The following is a 20,986-nucleotide window of genomic DNA, read 5'->3' as shown; positions in this document are numbered from 1 at the left end:
CATCAGGAACAAAAAAGAAAAAGGAAAAAATATTCAAATATATGGAACCTGAACAAATGTTCCTGGAAAACTACTTGCACCACTTTTATTCAACATAGTACTTGGAGTTTAATAACAGTAAAACCTATGGGATAAAGCAAAATCAGTCCTAAAATATATACATATATATATATATATATACATATATATATATATAAATTTATTATTTATAATAATAAATGTATACATAAAAAATAAAAGATCTCAAATAAACAACCTAATGTTGTACCTCAAGGACCTAAGAAAGCAAGAGGGTTTTTTTTTTTTAATGTGGTGCTGGAGATGGAACCCAGTGCCTCATGTGTGCTCCATGCTAGGCAAGTGCTCTAACACTGAGCCACAACCCCAGTCTACCAAACCTCATATTTAGTAGAAGAAGAAAAATAACAAAGGTTGGAGATATAGCTCAGTTGGTAGGGTGCTTGCCTAGTATGAATAAGGTCTTGTGTTTGATCCCCAGGGCTGCAAAAGAAAACAAAAACCCCCAAAGAGCAGAAATAAATAAAATAGAGATTAAAAAAATACAAAAGATCAAGGAAATGAAAAGTTTTTTTTAAATAGATAAACAAACAAATCTTTAGGTAGACTAACAAAAAGAGAGAGAGAGAGAGAGAGAGAAAATTCAAATAAGTAAAATTAGAGAGGAATGGGAGACATTACAACTGATACCAAAGAAATACAAAGAATCCTTAGGGACAATCATGAATTATCTGCCTACAAATTGGAAAACCTAGAGGAAATGGATAAGTTTCAGGATACATACTAAAATTGACCCATGAGGACACAGAAAACCCCAACAAAACAGCAGCAAGTAATAAGATTGAATCAGTAATAAGGTCTCCAAACATTGAAAAGCCCCAAAACAGATGGTTTCACTGCTGAATTTTACCAAACATTTAGAAAAATAACACCAATTCTCCTCAAATTATTTTGAAGAGTTAAGAGAAAAAGTCCTTCCAAATTAATTGCATAAGACCAGCACTACCCTGATACCAAACTAGACAAGGACACAACAACAAATAAGAAAACTACAGACAATTATTCCTATGGACAGAGTTGTAAAAATTCTCAATCACAGCAGAAATATTATACAACATGATCAAGTATGATTTATCCCAGGAATGCAAGGATGATTCAACATACACAAATTAATAAGTGTAATATATAATATCAACAGAATGAAAGACAAAAATCTTATGATCATCTCAGCAGATATAGAAAAAGCATTTGATAAGATTTGACATCCATTCAGGATAAAAACTGTCAATAAATTAGGCAAAGTAGGAAAGGCTATATATGACAAACCTACAACAAATAACACACTAAAATGGGGAAAAAATGAAATGTTTCCTTTAAATAATCTGAAGCAAGACCAAGATGTCCACTTTCACCACTTTTATTCAACATAGTACTTGGAGTTTAGTAAGAGCAATTAGGCAAGAAAAAGAAATAAAGGGCATCAAAATTGGAAAGGAAGAAATTAAATTATTCCAGTTTGCAGATGACATGATTTTGTATACGGAAAAACCTAGATTCTACCATGAAACTGTTAGAACTGATAAACAAATTTAGTTAAGTTGCAGGATACAAAATCCACAGACAGAAAATAGCATCACTTTTATATACCAACAACACATTTGCTGACAAAGAAGTTAGTTAAAAAAGCAATCCCATTTTCACAATAACTCCAAAAAAAAAAAAAAAAAAAAAAGGACTGGGGCCAGGTGCAGTGCCACACACCTGTAATCCCAACAGCTCAGTAGTCTTAGGAGGATCGAAAGTTCAAAGCCAGACTCAGCAATTTAGTGAGGCCCTAAAGCAACTTAGACAGATCCTGCCTCTAAATTTAAAAAATTTTTAAAAGAACTGGGGATATGACTCAGAGGTTAAGCAGCCCCTGGGTTCAATTCCCAGTACAAAAGAGAAATAAAGGACTAGGGATGATGTAGTTCAAAATATCAGAAAACCAAACCCAACAGCACAACAAAAATATCATATACCTAACATGTACAAGGCCTACCACAAATAAAAGGGCAAATGATCTGAATAAACACTTTATTCAGGGGGTGATAATGAGGATTAAACCCTGAACCCAGGAGTGCTCTAACACTGAGTTACATATGTCCCCAGTCCTTTTCTTATTTTTTATTTTGAGACACGGTCTCACTAAATTGCCCAAGGTTGCTTTGAATTTTGGATCCTCCTACCTTAGCCTCCTGAGTCACTAAAATTACAGGCATGCGCCACTGTACCCAGCTTGAAGAGCCATTTCTTAAAAAAAAGTCATATAAATGGTCAGCAAATATATGAAAGGATGTTCAATATTAGGTATAAGGAAATGCAAACCAAAATCACAATGAGATACCAATCTCATTCCATTTACAGCAGCAATTACAGAAACAAATAAATAACAAATGCTGGTGAGGGTGCAGAAAACAACAGTGTTACATATTATTGGGAATGTAAATTAGAACATTCACTATCGAAAACAGTATGGTGGTTCCTCAAAATACTAAAAGTCGAGCCAGACATGGTGGTGCACACCTGTAATCCCATTGGATAGGGAGGCTGAGGCAGGAAGATCAGGAGTTCAAAGTCAGTCTTAGCAATTTAGAGAGGCCCTAAACAACTCAGCAAGACCCTGTCTCTAAAACAATCCTAAAAGTTGAACTACCACAAAATCCAACAATCTCACTACTCGGTATTATAATCAAAGGAAATGAAATTGTAATGTCAAATGAGATTCCTGCACTTCTTACTATAGCATTATTTACTACAGCCAAGATCTGAAACAAACCAAGGTGTGCATCACAGATGAATGAATAAAGGAAATGAGATATATACATAATGCACTATTATTCAGCCATAAAAAATAATGAGGGGCTGGGGATGTGGCTCAAGTGATAGCGCGCTCGCCTAGCATGCGTGCGGCCTGGGTTCGATCCTTAGCAGCACCACATACCAACAAAGATGTTGTGTCCGCCGAGAACTAAGAAAATAAATAAATAAATAAATAAATAAATAAATAAATAAATAAAAATAATGAAATCAGGGCTGGGGTTGTGGCTCAGCGGTGGAGGGCTTGCCTAGAATATACAGGGCCCTGGATTCGATCCTCAGCACCACATAAAATAAATAAATAAATAAATAAATTAAATAAAGGGGGGCTGGGGATGTGGCTCAAGCGGTAGCGTGCTAGCCTGGTATGAGTGCGGCCTGGGTTCGATCCTCAGCACCACATACAAACAAAGATGTTGTGTCCACCAAAAACTAAAATAAATAAATAAATATTTTTTTAAAAATAAATAAATAAAATAAAGGTATTGTGTCCAACTACAACTAAAAAATAAATGTTAAAAAAAAATGAATGAAATCATGCCATTTGTGGCAATGTGGATGAAACTGGATGTTAAGTGCTATGAGCCATACACAGAAAGAAAGACACTGCATGTTCTATTCATTTGTGGAAGTTTAAAAAAAAATGATCTCATAAAGAAGAAAAATATAAAAGTTGTCACTAGAGACTGGGAAAAGTAGAATATCAGGGATTAGATAACAGGCAGCAAAATGTAGTTAGGAGCAATTAGTTCTATAGCAGAGTAGGGCAACAATCTAATCTACAACAATTTATAATATATTTCAAAATTACTAGAAGAGTCCAAAGACTTCCAACACATTAAAAAATAATGGAAGACAAAGAAATGCTGACTACCCTGGGTTGATCATTATATCACATACATTTACTGAATAAGCATAAAGAATTATCATACTAGAGGAGCTGGGGATATAGGTCGGTTGGTAGAGTCACAAGGCCCTGAGTTCAATCCCTAGTACCACACACACACAATATTAATTAATTAATTAATTTAAAAAATTAAAAATGTGTAACTAATTAAAACAAATTTAAAAGGACTCATACAGAACCCCAGAAATATATACAAAAATTGTACCAATTTTAAAAATTAAAAGAAAATATTTGAAATATTTGCCTATCCTACTAGAGGACCTGTGCTCAACTCCCTGCATCACTGACATAATAAGGGATTAAGGATTGGTATCGATATGGTCTCAGCTTTTCAAACCAGAAACTTGAGTCCTCCTTGAATTGTTGAGGATGCGTGAATTGCCATTTCACTTATCCCTGTCTTTATGTCTAATCACTGAGATGTCCAGGCCTACTTCCTAATTATTCCCGGACTCTGTCTCTTTTTCTTCATTCCAATTGCTATTGCCCTAATTCAGGTCCTTATAAGCTTTTTTTTTTTTTGATATTACAAGACTCATCAACTTGCTTACTCTCTCCTTACACCCAAATATTTCTGAGCATGTGTATGTGGTACTTGGGTTGAACCCCATGCCTCACAATGCTCTACCACTGAGCTAAACCCCCAGCCCTTATTTTAGTATTTTACCTTGAGACGGGGTCTCACTAAAGCCCAGGCTGCCCTCAAACTTGACATACTCCTGCCTCAGACTTCCAAGTAGTTGGGTTACAAGTGTGTACCATCACATTGGCTATTCTCAAACTTCTTATAACAGTTTGCCTCTCCTCTCTCATCTGTGCCAATCTATTGTAAAGGCTGCTGACCAACTACATAATGACAAATTATTTTTTGTTTATTTGACCTCTTGGCAGCACTTAATTCTGATAGCCACTTCCTTCTTGAAATACCCTCTTTCCTCTGGTCTTTGAGAGTTCCATTACTCCTATTTTCTACCTCCAATTCTGGTTGCTGTTTCTTTTCTTCTTGCACATCAAAGCTGATGTACCTTGAGGTTCTCTTTTTCTCCCAACTTTTTTTTTTAAAAGAGAGAGTGAGAGAGACAGAGAGATAATTTTTTAATATTTATTTTTTAGTTTTCAGTGGACACAACATCTTTGTATGTGGTGCTGAGGATCGAACCCGGGCCACACGCATTCCAGGCGAGCACGCTACCGCTTGAGCGGCCCTCTCCCCACTTTTTTCCTTACTTTTTTGGTACTGGGGGTTGAATCCAGGGCTTTGTACATAGTAAGCATGTGCTCTGACACTGACCTTTATCCCCAGCCCCGCTCCCTCCTTCTACCTCAACTCCTACCATAGAGAATGAGATGAATTATATAGATGATCAAACTCTATCTCCACTCCAAGACCTTACTTTTGAGATAGACTTCTATATTCCAGTGCTTAGATCAGACATCCCCAAATATCCAAGTTTAAAATCATCCCAGTGAACAGCATCTCTATCCATTCTGCTACTCAAATCAAGAAATCTAGGAGTCCTGTCTGATCCCTACACGCACTCAGCTTCCACCACTAGATGAAATTAATAATCAAGTCTTGCATATTCAAATCCCTACTATTATCACTTCAGTCACTGCAATCATCATCTCTTGTTAGGACTACCACTACTTAAAAGAATCTCCTAGTTTTAACTGGGTACAGTGGCACACATCTATAATCCCAGTGACTTAGGAGGCTGAGACAGGAATAACACAAATTTGAGGCCAGCCTCAGCAACTTAGCAAGACCCTGTCTCAAAATAAAAATTTCAAAGGGCTGAAGAAGTAGCTCAATGGCAGAGCATCCCTGGTTCAATCCCTAGTATTTGGGGGGAAGGAGACTCTCCTAGTTGAAATCTTACTGCACTCTCACTCATTCTCTCCAGAGCAGTCCAATGTATAATTAAATATATATGTATACAAATCTTAAAATTTATATATTAATATTTATACAGAAATAAATAAGATCATAAGCTGGATGCAATGGCACACACCTGTAATCCCTGCAATTTAGGTGGCTGAGGCAGGAGGATCACAAATTCAAGGCCAGCCTCAGCAATTTAGCAAGACCCTGTCACAAAATAAAAATAAAAATAACAAGGGTTGGGAATGTAGCTCAGTGGTAGTACCCTGGGTTCAATCCTTAGCACTGTGAAAACTAATAAGATCATGTCACTTCAGAGATTAAAGCCCTTCAAATGCATTTTGCAGCCTTCAGGATAAAGTCCAAACATCATTCCCTTATGTTATCAACACAACTAACCAATCAATCTTTGCTTCTAAAATACTCTATACCTATTAACCAATTAATGCTACCAACTTTTATCTACTGATCAGATAGCCAAGTTTTTCTGAAACAAGTTATAACAAGGACTGGGGTTGTGGTTCAGCAGTAGAGCACTCGCCTAGCATGTGTGAGGCCCTGGGTTCTATCCTTGGCATCACATAATAAAGGTATTGTGTCCAACTACAACTAAAAAATAAATATAAAAAAAGCTATAACAAGCAGGTGATAGTTCATTCACATTTAACATACCACTGAGTCCTGTAGTCTGCCTAGTTAAGTGGATTTACAAATTATCTAGTTTTAACTAAATTAACACACAAAATGGGTAAGTGGCTTAGAGTCCTACCAAGAAAATGACTGGAGCTGGGTATGGTAGTGCACTCCTGTAATCCCAGCAGTTCAGGAGGCTGAGGCAGGAGGATCTCAAGTTCAAAGCCAGCAACATTGAGGTGCTAAGCAATCTTGTCTCTAAATAAAATACAAAATAGGGCTGGGCATTTGGCTCAGTGGTTGACTGCCCATGGTTTAATCCCGGTTCCAAAAAAAAAGATTGAAAGATAATACTAACAATGTAAGCACAAGAGGAACAAAAAAATTGTAGAGTTGATGCCACCAAAAGGATAAGATGTTAAGTACCAAAATTAAGTAAATAACACATTACAGTAAAATAAAACAAGACAAGCTGGATATGGTGGTGAATACTTGTAATCCAAGTCACTCAGAAGGCTGTGGTGGGAGGATCTCAAATTCAAGGCTAGACTCAGCAACTTAGTGAGGCCCTAAGCAACACAGTGAGACTTTCTAAAAATAAAAAAGGGCTGGGGATGAGGCTTAGTGGTTAAGCACCCCTGGGGTTCAATCCTTATATCACAATAAATGAATGAACCCATTCAAACACACATAATTTTGTAAAACAGAGTATTATAAAACAGATCAATCTAGGCAAATAAGACAAGCAATTCTTTTTTTTTTTTAAGAGAGAGGCGAGAGAGAGAGAGAGAGAGAGAGAGAGAGAGAGAGAGAGAGAGAGAGAGAGGGAGAGAGAGAGATTTTAATATTTATTTTTTAGTTTTTGGTGGACACAACATCTTTGGTTTTTTTGTATGTGGTGCTGAGGATCGAACCTGGGCCGCACGCATGCCAGGTGAGCGTGCTACCGCTTGAGCCACATCCCCAGCCCAAGACAAGCAATTCTTGAGCTACATTTGGCCTTAAGTATCCTATCTTTTAGGCAGGCGTGGTGTCCCATACCTGTAATCCCAGCAGCTCAGAAAGATGGATTGTGAGTTCAAAACCAGCTTCAGCAATTTAGCGAGGCCCTAAGCAACTCTTAGACCCTTAGACCCTATATCTAAATAAACTATAAAAGGGCTGGGGATGTGGCTCAAGTGGTAGCGCGCTTGCCTAGCATGCGTGAGGCACTGGGTTCGATTCTCAGCACCACATAAATGTAAAATAAAGATTGTGTTCACCTAAAAAAAACTAAATATTTTTTAAATAAATAAATGAACTATAAAAGAAGGCTAGGGATGTGGCTCAGTAGTTAAGCACCACTGGGTTCAATCCCCAATACCAAAAAAAAAAAAAAAATCCTATCTTTGGTTAACTTTATGTTTTTACATTTTAAAAGTTAACAAGTATCATTTAGAAAGTACTTAACACAAAAAAACCCAGATTAACAGCTTCAAGAGGGAGAGTATTATGGAAAGAAATGGAAAACCACGTAATAAGGCAACATTAAGCCCACAATAGGCTAGAACTCGGTAGATACAGAATGGAGCTCTCTAGTTTATCTGCCAGTCCCATTTGACTTATTTTATTCAATTATCCTCTAGAATGTAAACTGGATTTCACCACAAAGACAGCTTTTTGTCTATTTTGTTCACCACTGCTTTTCTAGAGCCTAGAACAGTCTCTGGCACATGGTGCACAAACATTAGCTGAAAATTTAATGAATTACTGTGGTCTACTTAGCCTCTAAAAATAGAAGCTTCAGACAAGTATTCATCATGTTTTTATTTTCCCTCCAAAACAAAGACCAACTGATTTTTACCTTTAGGTTTACTACAGGACCTAGAACACAGAAAACACTATTTACTAAGTGACTAACAGCTATTAGTTGTTTACTACGTGCTATGCAACATGCTGAAATGCCTTATAGACATATCTCATTCAATTCCCATATAACAATCCTATTATCACAATTTTAAAGACCAGGAAATGAGGTTCTGAAGATTGACTGGTCAAACAACTAATTATTCAGAATGAATAACTATATAGAAAAGAAAATTAAAAGGGCTATATGAAAGGTAAGAACCTATACTGCAGAATTCAGGAAAGCTGCCAGGCACAGTGGCGCATGCCTATAATCCCAGCTGGGGAGGTTGAGGCAAAAGGATCATGAGTTCAAAGCCAGCTTCAGCAACTTAGCAAGGCCCTAAGCAACTCAATGAGACCCTGTCTCTAAATAAAACAAGGAAAAGGAGCCAAGTGCAGTAGTGCATGCCTGTAATCCCAACAGAGGAAGCTGAGGCAGGATAATTGCAAGTTTGAAGCCAGCTTCAGCAACTTAGTGAGGCACTAAGAAACTTAGTGAGACCCTGTCTCAAAAATAAAAAATAAAAAGGGGCTGGAGATGTGGCTCAGTGGTTAAGTGCCCCTGAGTTCACAATTCCTAGACCTCCTCCCGGAAAAAAAAAAAATATTCAAGAGAATTCACTTCCAATTTAGAAGACATGAAGTATTCGTGAAAGGTAGCTGGTATTTAAAGTATATCTTTAAAAACAAGATTTTCATAGGAAAGGATGGGTGGGAAGGAATTTTCTTTTTCCTTTTTGGTACCAGGGATTGAACTCAGGGGCACTCAACAACTAAGTCACATCCCCAGCCCTATTTTGTATTTTATTTAGAGTCAGGGTCTCACTGAGTTAGTTGCTTAGTGCCTCGCCATTGCTAAAGCTGGCTTTGAACTTTTGATTCTCCTGCCTCAGCTTCCCCAGCCGCTGGCAAAGGATTGCTTTCGCTTTTGCCACTTCCTCCACCAGGAATGTTTATGTATAAAGAAGAAACTCCTGAGTGGAATGCAGAATACATGGGCAAATGCTAAATGGAATAAGACTAGTAAAGTCAACAGTAGCTGAGCATGATAGCTCATGCCTGTAATCACAGCAATATGGGAGACTGAGGGAGGAGGACCACAACAAATTCAAGGCTAGCCTTGACAACTTAGTAAGACTCTGTCTCAAAATTAAAAAAATAAAAATTAAAGAGGGCTGGAGATGAGCTCAGTGGTAGAGCTCCTATGGGTTCAATCTCCAGTACTCTACCTCACATACAAATTATAATGAGCTCTTCTTCTCTATCCTCATCCTAAGTCTCAAAATTCTCTACTCTTATTTACAAATTCGGCCTCATAATCTCAAAAATGACAATTTCAGAGTCACAAAAGGGCTTTTCTTTCCACAGGAAGAAGATAGCCCTTTGTAGCCCATATTTTGGTCATAACAATACTGAGTAAGTGGCTTCTCCAATTACAGACATGTTAATGGGATGTTCTGAGAAATGCATCCTTAAAAATCCATCCTGAGCTGGGATTGTGGTTCAATGATAGCATCTTGCCTAGAACGGGTGAGGCACTGGATTTGATCTTCAGCACATAAAAAAATTAATAAATGAAAAAATAAAGTTATAAAAATTAAAAAAAAAAAACCTTCATCCTGCAAATAGCACAAAATGTAGTTACACATCTTAAATGATATATTCTGTTACACACCTGGGCTATATGGTGGAACTTATTTTTCCTAGGCTACAAAGCATATTACTGTACTGAACACTACAGGCAAATATAACACAATGTTAAAGTATTTTTTAAGTATCCAAACAGAAAAAAGTACAGTAAAAATATGTTGTTCAAAGATGGGCTGGGGATAAAGCTCAGTTGATAGAGTGCTTGTCTGCATGTACAAGACCCTGGGTTAGAATCCCCAGCACCAAAGGAAAAAACAAATGTGGTGGCACATGCCTATAATCCCAATCCCAGCATCTTGAGAGGGTGAGGCAGGAGGATTTCGAGTTCAAAGCCAGCCTCAGCAAAAGCAAGGCACTATGCAACTCAGTGAGACCCTGTCTCTAAATAAAATACAAAATAGGGCTGGGGATGTGGCTCAATGGTTGAGAGTCCCTGAGTTCAATCAATCCTCAGTACAAAAAAAAAAAAAAAAAAGAAAGAAAGAAAGATACACTAATATAAAACCCTTACTATTTGAATGGACATTACAGGACTGGAAGTTGAACCAGGTGAGTTAGTGAATGAGCAGTGAATGTGAAGGCCTAGGGCATTACTGTATACTCCAGACTTAGGCTACAAGAAATTTACAAAAATATTTTTCTTAGATGTGCATGGTGGCACAAGCCTGTAAAAGCCTAGCAACTCAGAAGGGTGAGGCTGGAGAATTGTTAAGTTTGAGGTTAGTCTGGGCAAATTAGGGAGACCCTGTCTCAAAAAATATAAAAGATGCTAGAGCTGGAAGCAGTGGTGCTCTGCAATCTCAGCAGCCGGGGAGGCTCAGGCAGGAGGATCCAAGTTCAAAGCCAGTCTCAGCAATTTAACAATGCCTTGTGCTAGGCATGGTGGCACACGCCTGTAATCCCAGTGACTCAGAAGGCTAAAGGAGGAGAATTGTGAGTTCAAAGCCAGCCTCAGCAATGAGGCCCTAAAAAACTTGGCAAGACCCTGTTTCATAAATAAACAAATTTATAGGGGATGTGGCTCAGTGATTGAGTGCCCCTGGGTTCAATCCCCAGGACCAAAAAAAAAAAAAAAAAAGTGCTGGAGATGTAGGTCTTTTTGTTTCTTCAATAATAAATTTACCTTAGCTTATAGTAACTTCATAAAAATTTTTCATATTAACAGACTAAAACACATTGTTTAGCTTTAGAAAAGTATTTTCTTTTGTGCTCTACTACTGAGTTAAACCCCTACCTGCCCCTGCTTTTTTTTTTTTTTTTGGGGGGGGGGTGCCAGGGATTGAATCCAAAGTGCTGCTTAATCACTGAGTAATATCCCCAGCCCTTTTTATTTTGAGACAGTCTTTTATTTTTAAAGAGAGAGTGAGAGAGTGAGAGAGTGAGAGAGTGAGAGAGAGAGAGAGAGAGAGAGAGAAAATTTTTTAATATTTATTTTTTAGTTTTCGGCGGACACAACATCTTTCTTTGTATGTGGTGCTGAGGATTGAACCCGGGCCGCACGCATGCCAGGCGAGCGCGCTACCACTTGAGCCACATCCCCAGCCCTTGAGACAGTCTTGCTAAGTTGCTTATAACCTCACTAAATTGCTCAGGCTGGCACTGAATTTGGGATCCTCCTGCTTCAGCCTCTTGAGGCACTGTGATTATAGGCATTAAGACAGAGTCTGGACAGGTGCCCAGGCCAGCCTCAAACTTGCAATTCTGTTGTCTCAGTTGCCTTAGTGGCTGGGATTACATACATGTGACTCCATACCCAACTCTCTTCTAATGCATTTAAAATTTTTTTTAAAAAATATTTTTTAGTTGTAGATGAACACAATACCTTTATTTATTTATCTTCATGTGGTGCTGAGAATCGAACCCAGGGCCTCACCTGTGTTAGGTTGAGTGCTGCTCTACCACTGAGCCACAACCCCAACCCCTAAAATAGTGTATTTTTTTTATTTTAGTTTTTTTAGTTGTCAATGGACCTGTATTTTACTTGTATGCAGTGCTGAGAATTGAACCCAGTGCCTCACACATGCTAGGCAAGTGCTCTCTACAACTCCAGCCCGATAATTTATTTTTGTTTTGTGGTGCTGAGGATTGAACCCAGGGCCTTGTTCATGCAAGGCAAGCACTTTACCAATTGAGCTATTTCCCCAGTCTTAAATATATATTGTTGATTTAAAGTATTGATGTTTGAGGAAGCCTTTTTGTGTGTGTGTGATGCTGGGGATTGAACCCAAGGCCTTGTGCATGCAAGGCAAGCACTCTACCAGTTGAGTTATATCCTCAGCCCCTGTACTTTTTAATTTAATATTTTAACCTTTTTTGCTAAAAACTAAGATAGGCACGCATTAGAACCAGGGGTACAGCTTAGTGGAGAGGGCTTGACTAGCATGTGCAAGGCCCTGAGTTCAATTCCAGCACCACAAAAAAACAAACAAACAAAAAACAAAACAAAAACAAATCCACACACTTTCTTGGGCTGGGGATGTGGCTCAAGCGGTAGCGCGCTCGCATGGCATGCGTGCGGCCCGTGTTCGATCCTCAGCACCACATACCAACAAAGATGTTGTGTTCACTGAGAACTAAAAAATAAATATTAAAAATTCTCATTCATTCTCTCTCTCTCTCTCTCTCCTCTCTCACTCTCTCTTTAAAAAAAAAAAAAAAACAAATCCACACATTAACCTTGATCTACATAGTGTCAGGATCATCAATATCGCTGTCATCTACCTCCACATCTTGTTCCACTGAAAGATTTTCAGAGGCAGTAACATGCATGGAGCTTGTCATCTCTTACAATAATATCTTCTAAAGAATACTTTCTAAAGAACCTGAGGCTCTTCTTGAAAGCCTGTTAATTCTTTTCAGAAATATGTTCATAAGAGCTGGGGTTGTGGCTCAGTGGTAGAACTCTTGCCTAACATGTGTGAGGCACTGGGTTCTATCCTCAGCACCACATAATGTAATTTTTTAAAAAAAGAAAATATGTTCATGATGATTTGCTTCTGCATGTTACTGGGGGTTGAACCCAGGGCTTCACACATGCTAGGCAAGCACTCTAACACTGAACTTATCCTCAGCACAGTTTTTTTTTTAATTTTTAATTAGAATTGCTTATAAGCAGATACCATGAACATTCCTCTTTATTAATGAAAACCTTCTGCTGTTGGATCCATGTTTCAAACCTGTCTCTTTTTTGAGAGAGGGTCTCATTATGTTGTCAAGGATGGCCATAAACTCCTGGGCTCAAGTAATCCTCCTACTTCAGCCTTCTGAGTAGCTGGGACAAAAGGTATGTGTCAACACATCTGGTTGATGTTTTCAAACTTTTTTTTTTGCAGTACTAGACATTATATGCATATCTTCACGGTCCACTACGATCTATGTCTCCAGCCCTTTTATTTTTTGGTACTGGGGAATGAAGCTTTACCATTGAACTACATTGTTCCACTGAAAGATTTTCAGGGGCAATAACATGCATGGAGCTTTTTTTTTTTTTCCCTGAGACAGGGTCTCACTAAGTTGCTGAGACTGGCCTCAAACTTTTAATCCTCCTTCCTTAGCCCATGGAGTCACTCACATTACAGACTTGGGCCACTACTCTGAGCCCTTTCCAGTTTTTATTTTGAGACAGGATTTTGGTAAATTATACTGGCTGGCCTCTAATTTGTAATCATCTTGTCTTAGCCTCTGGGCGAGCTAAGATTACAGGCACGTGCTGCCACACCCAGTATGTTTTCAAACATTTAAAGGAGCTTGTTAAGTTCTGCAAAATGGTTTTCTTCAGCTGTATATTCACAAGGCAAATGGAATATTTCATCTCCATTATAATCTTATGGAATCATTATAATTGCTACCCACTGTTGACTAAAAGGTCATTATGTGCTACATGAGTTTACTCTGGTCTTGCCTCAATTATTGAATCTTTCTGTACTTCAGTTTCCTCAACTAAAACATGAGAAACTGTCTGGGATTGTAGTTCAGTGGTAGAACCCTTGCCTAGCATGTGTGAGACACTGGGTTCTATCCTCAGCACCACACAAAAATAAAGAAATAAAGGTATTATGTCTATCTACAACTAAAAATATTTTTTAAAAATGAGAAACTGAGAATTAAAAAAGTTAACATATAAAGTATTTTGAAGGGTGCCTAGAACTTAGCAAGTTCCAAATAAGAATTGACTATTATTATAGCTTTCCTACCTCTTTTTTGAGACTCTCACACTCTGGTGAAACCTGAGTTAAAATACAAACTGGCAAAAAATAATAAAAGTTTAAAAAGCTGGAAAATCGGGGCTGGGGCTGTAGCTCAGTGGTAGAGTGCTTGCCTAGCAAGTGTGAGGCACTGGATTCGATCCTTAACCACACTTAAGGCAGGCAGGCTTCTCCAGAAGTCTCCCCAGGCTTCCCTTCACATCTTACTAGCCAGAATGGCATCATATGTTCATGCCTAAGCCAATCACTGTAGAGGACTTCAGAATTATAATGATTGTTTTAGAGTTTATATTAATCAAGACCTACCACCCTGGGGCTGGGAAAAGGGCTGCCAGATTCCTAGTTAGCAAAGTAGTGGGAATGGTGATAAGATAACAAGTATCTATAGGGTGCAGTGGCAGACACATGTAATCCCAGCAACTTCCAGAGACTTGGAAGGCTGAGTCAGGATGGGAAGTTTGAGATGAGCCTCAGCAACTTAGTGAGGCCCTAATAAAAAATAAAAACGGGGCTGGGATTGTAGCTCAGTGGTAGAGCACTTGCCTCGCACTTGTAAGGCCCTGGATTCGATCCTCAGCATCACAGTAAAAAATAAATAAATAAAAATATATTGTGTCCATCCACAATTTAAATAAATATATGAAAATGGCTGGGATGGGCTGGGGATGTGGTTCAAGCGGTAGCATGCTCGCCTGGCATGCGTGCGGCCCGGGTTCGATCCTCAGCACCACATACCAACAAAGATGTTGTGTCCACCGAGAACTAAAAAATAAATATTAAAAATTCTCTCTCTCTCTCTCTCTCTCCTCTCTCACTCTTAAAAAAATAAAATAAAATAAAATAAAAAAAGAAAAGAAAATGGCTGGGATGTAGCTCAGTGGTTCAGTGCTGTTGGGTTCAATCCCTGTGTACCCGCCCCCCCAAGAAAAACAAGTACCTGCCAAGACTAATGAGATTTAAGTCTTTGCTAGGGAGGATCAGGATAAAGTAAACCCCCAAAGCTGCAAGCTTCACTATAGAGATCTGTTAAGGGCAATGAACCTTAGAACAGCAGAAGAAGTATAGGATATAGGCCAGAGCTGGAGCAGAGAACACATGGGAGACAGTAAAACAGCAGACTGTGGACTTGGAAGGTAAGGACAGGCCATGTTAGTATCCTTGGCACCCACAGGATGTAGATTATCAGCCTTGGACTAGTCGCCTAATCTTCTCAAAGCCTCAGTTTGTCATTTTAAATGGGGATAACCCAAACTATCTTGGATTAGATGTCAGGATTAAACATTAGTCCTATATTAGTTCTAACCCCATGGTAATATGAAAAGTAAAAAGGCTGACAACCAAAAAGCCAAGGCAGGACAACAGGGGAAGCAATACCACAGATGGAGCTGATAGGGGCAAGTTACCTACATCTAGACTAAAAATTCTCTTCAGGACCCTAGTCAGATTTTGTTGTTCTATTGAAAAACTTTCACCTTGAATTCTACCAGAAAAGTACTAACACCTGAAAATATTATTAGAGGTTTATGTGCAGCAAAATTGGTAAAAACCTCACTCCTAATTTGGTTGCTTATTATCTCTCAGATTGTCATCTCTCAGATTGTTTCCCAATCCATTCCACTAAGCTTAATAAATATTATTTTTTTCTCTTTGAGGCACTTATGTTTCTGAAACTGAGACCAACCCAAAATCTATAACAAATATAACAAAAGCATCTATAATAAAAGTTCCTAAGATCGATCTTTGTTTTATTTTTATTTCTTTTTTCTAGTGCTGGGGATCGAACCTGGGGCCTTACCACTGAGCTAAATTCCCATCCCACTAAATTTCTGTCATTAATATATAAAGCTGTATCTACTCATACAAGCCTATCAGTCTTATTTCCAGAGGATTCTGGAAACCAGAGCACTTAGGGAAAAGAAACTAACATTATTGAAGGTGGAAAGGAATCTGATATTTACAAAGCCCTTATTAGGCTCCAAACAACTTGACAACACTACCATCTTTCTAGGTACTGAAATTTGAACCCAGGGGTATTTTACCACTGAGCAAATCCCTAATCCTTTTTTATTTTGAGACAAAGTCCTGCAAAGTTACTTAAGGCCTTGCTTATTTGCTGAGGCTGGCCTCAAACTTGCAATCCTCCTGCCTCAGTTTCCTGAGCCACTGTAATTACAGGTTTGCACCAGTGTACCCAGTCCTTTCCTATTTTTCAGAAATGAGGAACAGAAGGCTGAGAAATGAAGGGAAATAACATTTATTGTGGACTATGCTAGATACTTTCCATATGCATTGTTTCATCTGTCAATTAAACGACTTCTCTGGATGAAGGCTAAAAATCAGTAGGCCTGATTTATAAAACCACATACGATTTAAAAGTCACTGCCTTGCTGCTCAAGGGAATATTTATTTTGCTCAGGACCAGAGATAACACAAAATTCTATAATTCCACTTAGTTCCCCCACACAAGTTGGGGTCAGCAATTCACTCTGAACTTTTCTGGTTTCATTCAGACTTCAAAGATTTAAAAGTGGGCACACACACACACAAACAAATAAATAAGTAAATAAATAAATAACCACACACAATCTTTACAACTTTGTGTAGGGTTAAAAGCTTCCTATCCCCTTCTTCCAGTCCAGCCACTAGAGGGCCAGGCCATAAAAAGCCTTTAAAAACTAGGGCTCTGGAGTGATCATCTTGGATCACCCACTGTATATGACCTTGGGTAAATTACTTTACCTAAGCCTCAGTTTTCCCATCTGTAAAACAGGAATAAATGTAGTACCATTATCATAAGATTGTACAAATTAATTAAAACAGGACAAGTAAGGCAGCCGAACAATGCCTGCACAGACAGCTTAGCAAATTTAACAGTTTTCGATGCTGTAGACGGATAACCATTGGTGGTTTTGTCTCTAATTCAAAGACTTCGCCATCGTAGCCTCGTGGGGCAGAGGCCTTGCCAACCAGAGTCCCCACAAAAGGATCAACAGGTCTCTCTTTTTCTCCCATTCAGGACTGATCTGGAAACCTTAAGTCCCCGACCTTATGTATGACCAAGAGGTCTTGGCCTCTGGTTCTACCACAACGAAGACTGTCATTCCGAGTCTAATCGAACCACCCTGTTTCCGCCTCGGCTAGATAAGTTCTGGCCTTCAGCGGCCCAAGCTGCCCTCGACCTGGCTGCCCCTGGTTACCGGTCCAGAAGTAGCTCGCCCAGAGACGCAGATACGACTTCCCTGAGTTCAGGAAACCCACTGAGCCTAGTCAATTAGAGCGTCGGCCAAACACACGACCGGAGAAGGCTCCCTTGGCTGTGCCCAGGCCTGCCGCCGGGAGCCCGGCCCCCAGCCCCATTCTCGGCGCCGGCTAGAAGGTGTCCCCCTTTCTACCCCTTCAGTACGTGAGGATTTAGACCCGAGGCTAGCACGTGGGGGCTCCAGGCGTACCAAGGTGTCCCCGGAACCGGCCCCCGAGGGGTGCTCCCAGCGCGGCCATAGTCCGGCCCCAAATTGGCCTGAGGGGCACTCCCGGCCTGATTTCTCTTCTCAGACCTATCTAGAGAGGCTTTCAGACATCTTCTGCAGATCGAGGACAGGCGCTCGCCAGACCCACACCCCCAAACTGCCTCAACCCATGCACCCAATTGCCCGGTTTCCTTACCCATCGCGGCACCGCTCGCTCAGACTTGGCGGCGGCAGCTGCGGTAGCTTCAGCAGACAATATGGCGGATCTGCGGGACGGCACACCGAATAGGACAAATTCACCCTGGGACGAAACGCATTTCCCCCCTCCCCCCCTTCTCGTCTAGATTACACTAAAGAAGCGCATTTAAAGAGACCGCAGCCAGTAACGGTGGGGAATAGGGATGAAACGCGAAAGTAGTGGCTGGGTGGGGAGAAATTGGAAGGAATGCATAATAAAGTTAAATGTGCCAAATTCTCCGCACATTCTGTTACTGTTTTTTCTCTGTAGTCTGGCCTTCCCCAGAAACTTTTTCGCCCAGAAACTCATCCCTTCCTTTGGTAATTAAAGCCAATTACAGACCCTGAACTGAATAAGAGTTAGGAATCATCTGGAGAAGAATAGTGACTCACTCAAGGCCATAGAGATAAGGAAAGGAAGAAGTCAAGTCTAAACCCAGGTTTTCTAAGTCCATCACCCAAAGCTGTACTTAAGACTGCAATCTTATTGGGAGATTAAGAAATAGAAAAATAAGGACTGGGAGTATATATATCACTCAGTGGTAGGGCACATACTTAGCATGCCCACAGACCTGGCCTTAACACCAAGCACCAAACAAAAAGAAAAAAAGAGAGAGAGAGAGAGAAAGGCCTGTGCAGCAAGCCTCTTGAGGGCAGGAATCAGTTTTATATTGTTCACCAGTGTATGGCCAGCACCTAGCTCAGTATCTGAGACATGGTGTTGGATGAATAAACAAATACATAGGACAGTAAGTTACACAGAGCAAGTGGCATGATCTCCTTTTTTACCAATAAGGAAATAGAGGCTGGGAGCATTTATGTCAATATGCCTTTTGAATCAAGAAAATGGCTGGACAGAGTGCCTATAATCCAGATGATTGAGGAGGACCAGAATTTCAGGATAGCCTCAGCAACATAGTGAGATTCTGTCTCAAAATTAAAAATAATAAAGGGCTGGAGGGGGGCTCACAAGTAAAGCACCCCTGGGTTCAATCCCCCATTACTACAAGAAATAAAGAATAAAAAAAAGTTATGGCTGGGACCCATTAGGTACTAGCTCCCTCTCCACACTGGGGATCAAACCCAGGCCTCATGTATGCTCTACCATTGAGCCATACCTTTTTTTTTTTTTTTTTTGGTACCATGGATTGAACTCAAGGGCACTCAACCAACCACTGAGTCACATCATCAGCCCTTTTTTGTATTTTATTTAGAGACAAGGTCTCATTGAGTTGCTTAGCACCTTGTTTTTTGCTGAGCCTGGCTCTGAACTCATGATCCTCCTGCCTCAGCCTCCCAAGCTGCTGGGATTCCAGGCTCCAGACCTCCTTTTTGGCATAATGAAATGCCGGTCCACCCCCTTTGTACCTCAACCTAGAGCCAGGTTATGTCTTCAGGTCACAGGTCCCAAAAAGGACCTAAGTTTTAGAGAGAGAAAAAAAAAGGGAGGGGGGCTATGTTTTAGAGATTTAAAAAAAAAAAAAAAAAAGGACCTGAAGTACCTGTTATCTGGTGCCCAGGGACTGTCAAAACAAATAGCCAACTCTAGTTGTGTGTCTGGCCATTCAGGAAAAAACTCAAAAGGTAAACTGTAGGGGCTGGGGATATAGCTCAGTGGTGGAGCCTGTGCCTTCCATGTGCTAGGCCTGGGTTCAATTCTCAGCACCAAAAAAAAAGTAAACCGTCTCAAGGTTAGGAAAGGGAACACTCTATTTCCCTTCCTATTGTCACTGTTTAAAGTCAGATCTCATCACTCTGTTTATCCTGCCTCCAGATTCTCCTTTTCCCCACAGTTTAAAAGCAGAGACTACCTAAACCAGGCGTGGTGGCTTAAATCAGGCGTGGTGGCTCATGCCTGTAATCCCAGCAGCTCGGGAGGCTGAGGCAGGAGGAGTTCAAAGCCAGCCTCAGCAAAGGCAAGGCACTAAACAACTCAGTGAGACCCTGCCTCTAAATAGAATACAAAATAGGGCTAGAGATGTGGCTCTGTGGTTGAGTGCCCAGAATACAATCCCCAGTACCAAAAAAAAAAAAAAAAAAAAGCAGAGACCTAATAGTGCCACACCTTGGTTTAGCAACTTCCCACTGCCTGGGTGCCAGATTAGGTAATTCCCAAACATTTCAATCTGGTACACAAATTGGTCCTTATCAGCTTCTTAGGCCACTCCCCATCAGGCAAACCAGGCTTCAAATATATTTAGGGAAACTTTTTTTTCCTCAAATATACTCCTATCTTCTCATGTGTATTTGCATATACTGTCCTCCACCCCTTGACCCTATAGCAAGTATTCACTTTTTTTTTTTTTTTTTGTAGGTACTGAGGATTGAACTCAGAGGCACTTGAAGACCACTGAACCACATTCCCATCTTTATATTTTATTTAGAGACAGGATCTCACTGAGTTGCTTAGTGCCTCACTTTTGCCTAGGGTGGCTTTGATCTCACAATCCTCCTGCCTCAGCCTCCAGAGCCACTGTGTGTGTGTGTGTGTGTTGGGGGGATGTATGGGTATGTGTGTGTGTGGTGCTGGGGATTGAACCCAGGGCCTTGTGCATGCAAGGCAAGCACTCTACCAACTGAGCTATCTCCTCAGCCCCTGAGTATTCACTTTTAAGACACAATTCAACAATTACCCTTCAGAGAAGCCCACCTTTCTAATCAGGGTTCTGTCTTCTGTTTCTACAGTACTGAACCTAGATTTAAAGACAGGTAGTCAGTGTAGTTAATTAAATTGGGTCTAATATCGAGTAAGATCCAAAATGGAGGTCATGTTGAGAATGAATTCTGGGGAAGCAGAACAACTCTTGGAATGTTAATGTTCCCAAGGCCCAGAGCCCATCCCAAAGAAATGTTAATGAAACAGCTCCCAGCAAACTTGAAGATGCCTACCCAAAAGTCCTAAAAGATTATTTGTTTGGTCCACCTGTGCCCCACTCTTTGGGCCTTCCCACCTACATTCCATCACTGAAAGATAACAGAACAAAGGACAGGAATGGGGGCAGGGGACCAGATAAAAAGGGGAGACAACCACACTTCCATGGATTCCACCTGTTGGGTTCCCTTCTTCCTCCGGGAGAAGTCTTTTCTGCTGTCCTTTAATAAACTTCTTTCCACTCTGACCTTGCCTCAGTGTGCTTCTCTGGTGCTATTCTTCAACATTGGGGAAGCAAAGACTCATCACCGGTCAACAGCGGTAACAGTACTCTGGACATTTTGTTTTCCTTAGGACTTCACACCCTAA

At 40.1% G+C, this 20,986-nt stretch overlaps 1 protein-coding gene across 2 annotated transcripts in view; it reads right to left on the bottom strand.

Annotated features, from left to right (window-relative positions):
- The window catches only part of Kpna6 (karyopherin subunit alpha 6), a 61,357-nt gene extending 43,293 nt beyond the window's left edge, over window positions 1–18,064 (bottom strand). The window contains exons 1-2 of one of the 2 annotated variants that reach the window (XM_005317740.4): window positions 17,991–18,064; window positions 17,705–17,774 (exon numbers count right to left, since the gene is read on the bottom strand). In XM_005317740.4, coding sequence (XP_005317797.1) covers window positions 17,705–17,708 — 4 coding nt within the window. In that variant the 5' untranslated portion in view covers window positions 17,709–17,774; window positions 17,991–18,064. Of the gene's footprint in view, window positions 1–17,490; window positions 17,600–17,704; window positions 17,775–17,990 lie in introns of those variants that run through there. The other variant, XM_040288296.2, reaches the window with a different exon arrangement.
- Window positions 18,065–20,986: the final 2,922 nt, after the last annotated feature.

This window comes from Ictidomys tridecemlineatus, chromosome 11 (genome assembly GCF_052094955.1).
Source record: "Ictidomys tridecemlineatus isolate mIctTri1 chromosome 11, mIctTri1.hap1, whole genome shotgun sequence".
NCBI classification, from domain to species: Eukaryota; Metazoa; Chordata; class Mammalia; order Rodentia; family Sciuridae; genus Ictidomys; species Ictidomys tridecemlineatus.
The sequence above is the reverse complement of the archived record's forward strand: the minus strand, read 5'-3'. Positions and strand labels throughout refer to the sequence as shown.